At 41.8% G+C, this 3,058-nt stretch overlaps 1 protein-coding gene across 1 annotated transcript in view; it reads left to right on the top strand.

The window, feature by feature from the left end:
* Positions 1-666: 666 nt before the first annotated feature.
* LOC101857490 (arrestin domain-containing protein 3) overlaps positions 667-3,058 on the top strand; it is a 39,346-nt gene continuing 36,954 nt past the window's right edge. Inside the window, exon 1 of the mRNA XM_005101065.3 lies at positions 667-2,128. Coding sequence (XP_005101122.1) covers positions 2,014-2,128 — 115 coding nt within the window. The 5' untranslated portion in view covers positions 667-2,013. The remainder of the gene's footprint in view (positions 2,129-3,058) is intronic.

Genomic DNA, 3,058 nt, shown 5'->3' with positions numbered 1-3,058 from the left:
GGGTTCCCCTTTCTTTCTTAGTTCATTTTTCTTCTACAGAATCTCTGTTTTCACCTATAGTAACATCTGCTCCTTGCACTCCTAAGGTTGTTTCTGCTTTTCGATTTTTTCATTCCAAATTTCTGAAGAAATATATACGGAAAACCTTAAATGTTTTACGTCACCATTGACACATTTTATACCATTTAGGAGGTGGACTGCTTCGACCCTGCTAGTCAGTCTCAACCCGGGCTGAGTGGGATTCAAATGTCCTGCCAGACAGAGGGGAAGATATTCAATTAAAAAAAAAAAAATCCCACACGGGAATCGAACTCATATTTTTTTAGTGTGACGGCGAAACACATAACCGGGGATAAACCGCTACACTCTACACCACAGGCCGCGGTTAGAATCTTTGCTTTTCCCTTTACTCTGTTATGTGTGAGCGTGCCTCATCTCATTTTTCTCTTTCCACCCTTGGTGCTTTTGACCCTTTTTGTTTTTCGTTGTATAGTTCACGTATAAGACGTCTTGTTCCTTACGTTTGTCTCTCGGTACACCGGTGTTGATCCCTATCACTGGTAAAAGAGAAAACGTTAAAATGACAGTAGGTTAACCCCCCGAAAATGCCTTTGCTTACCTTTTAAGTCTAACCCTTCTTTCTGTTTCTTTTATTCACAGATTTGAATGGAGTGAGACCATAATATGACTGAATTTTCTGGAGAGAGAAAAAAAAACGACAACATTACAGCGCCCTTCTTGAGTACACAAGCCACGTCCAAGTTTTGAGTAGTCTAATTCTCCTATATATTTTTTAAGAGCAGCAACAACGACGACAACAGCAGCAACAGTAGCAGCAGCAGCAGCAGCAGTAACAACAACAGCAACAACAACAGCGACACGTGACCCTGGCGAGAAGCACACTTCTCGGGGTCGCGGACAGTCGCAGCGGTGACAAAACAACTGCAACAATTGACTCGGTTGCCCTTTAAACCTGTTGACTATACAAAACACAACAGCAACAGCATTAACAACAACAACTGCAACAACAACTACAACAACGGGATTTTCTAACATTCATTCAGCATTAGCGGCAGACAACGAGGTGTTAAATTTAGGCGACGTCTTCCCACCATTGTCTGATGGTCCTGAACACTTCCTGATGAAAGACTGGCGAGAGCTGGGAGGGGAGATCAAAATCGTTGGATTAAAAAAAGGTACAAAATGATTAATGAACGAAGACCAGATCAATTATGATGGCCTAACGTTGTCATAGTCGATTTTCATCACAGCGTGAGCTCAAATCAGACATTCTGTTAAGGACACGGAAACTCACGACGAAAATCGACCTCAAACCCCGTGCAAATTGACAAAAAGAGCTGGCATGTATCACGAAAAGTTTTGACGTTACATAATATTCTACTGTTCACACCCCAAGAGAGAAAAATGCCAGCCACCTACCCAGTGAGCCGCCAACTCACAATCTCTATTGTGTTGGTCTGAGTTTGAGACAATTAAACATTTATACCCTGAGAGATTTCGTTGAAGAGGAGATTTGACTCGTAGGCCAACGCAAGAAGTTGAAAACAAAACTACGTCCGGTTCGCTATCATATACGCAGCTTTAAATACCCTCGAGGCGGGAGCAGACGAGCGTCTGTAGTAATCTACCTCGCGCCTTCTGTGATTTTCTTCTCCTATTGTGCTCCAGGGAAGATCAGTCTTGACGGTGTGACCACAAGGGACCAAACAGTGTGAAAACAGAGAGTTTGTCGCGAGACATTCAAAGTGACCCATAGGCCTGGTCCTAAAGAATCATCTACAAAAAACAGCAACAACAGCAACAACAACGCAAGCAAAACCCTCAAATCATCACCACCACCCTCCTATTTTTTCACATTGGTCTACGCACACTTTTTACTACTACTGTTTCAGAAAACGTTCTGAAGATTCTTGCTCGTCGATCTTGCATCGTTTCATCAAGGGGAGAGAGAGAAAGAGAGAAAACAAGCTACCATTACCCGCCAAATCAATCATGAAGCTGAACGTGTTCCAGATCGTTCTCACCAACAGTGACGCTGTGTATTTCTCTGGACAGGTGCTGCAAGGTCACGTGATCTTAGAGCTCACCAAAAACACCAAAGTGTCAGGTAAGATAACCGGCAATTTTGTGTACTTGTTATGTTTCGCAATGTGACGTATATAATACGTATTATGTATTTTATATAAAACATATATATATATTTATTTATTTTAAAAAAAAAAATTTTTTGGGGGGGGAGGGGGGAGTGTTTCTGTGATTGCAACTGCATAAGGTCATAAATTATTATGAGCGCGCAGGACATATTAAACATTTTTAGTTGGTATGAAATTTTGAATTTTGCCTGGGTGGCTTTATCGATTTTGGACCACCAAGGGATCTTTAGCGTGCGCAACTTGCACACGAGACCTCCGAGATTGTTAGCCTTTATCCGAGAAAGCTATGTGTAGATCTTTCCTACCATAAGGTCAGGAGGTGTGTAAAAAGGAGGCAAGGAGTAGCAGCAGATAGGTTGCAGAAAGAATCAGGAACCCAGAGGAGGGGGCAAAGGAGGTGAGGGGTTGGGAGCAGAAAATGAAGAAGAAAGCAGACGACAGAACATTGTTAGATCTAGAGGGCAGGAAAGGATGTGAAAGGAGAACATTTTAGAGAAGGACATTTTCCGTCGCTATATGGATTCGAACTTGGGACCTATCGAATGAGAGGCAAATACCTTAACCTCTAGACCATGAGAGCCCCCATACAATAGTCAGTTTTAGTAAGAGTTTTACGGCACTTGCAACACAATAAGGTCAAAGAAGTGCCGAAGATTAGAGGTGTTACAAGAGAGTAACAAACACAAAAAAGAAGGAGATGAGACAAGGACGATAGATGTTTGAAAGGAAAGAAGAAGCGAACCACACAAGAGCACCCGCCAACAACCCACCCATATAATGTAGGCCTATATTCAAATATACATACATACATACATACATACATACATACATACATACATACATACATACATACATACATACATACATACATACATACATACTCG

The sequence above is a fragment of the Aplysia californica genome, unplaced genomic scaffold (assembly GCF_000002075.1).
Source record: "Aplysia californica isolate F4 #8 unplaced genomic scaffold, AplCal3.0 scaffold00269, whole genome shotgun sequence".
Lineage (NCBI taxonomy): Eukaryota > Metazoa > Mollusca > Gastropoda > Aplysiida > Aplysiidae > Aplysia > Aplysia californica.
This window is presented reverse-complemented; position numbering and strand designations above follow the sequence as displayed.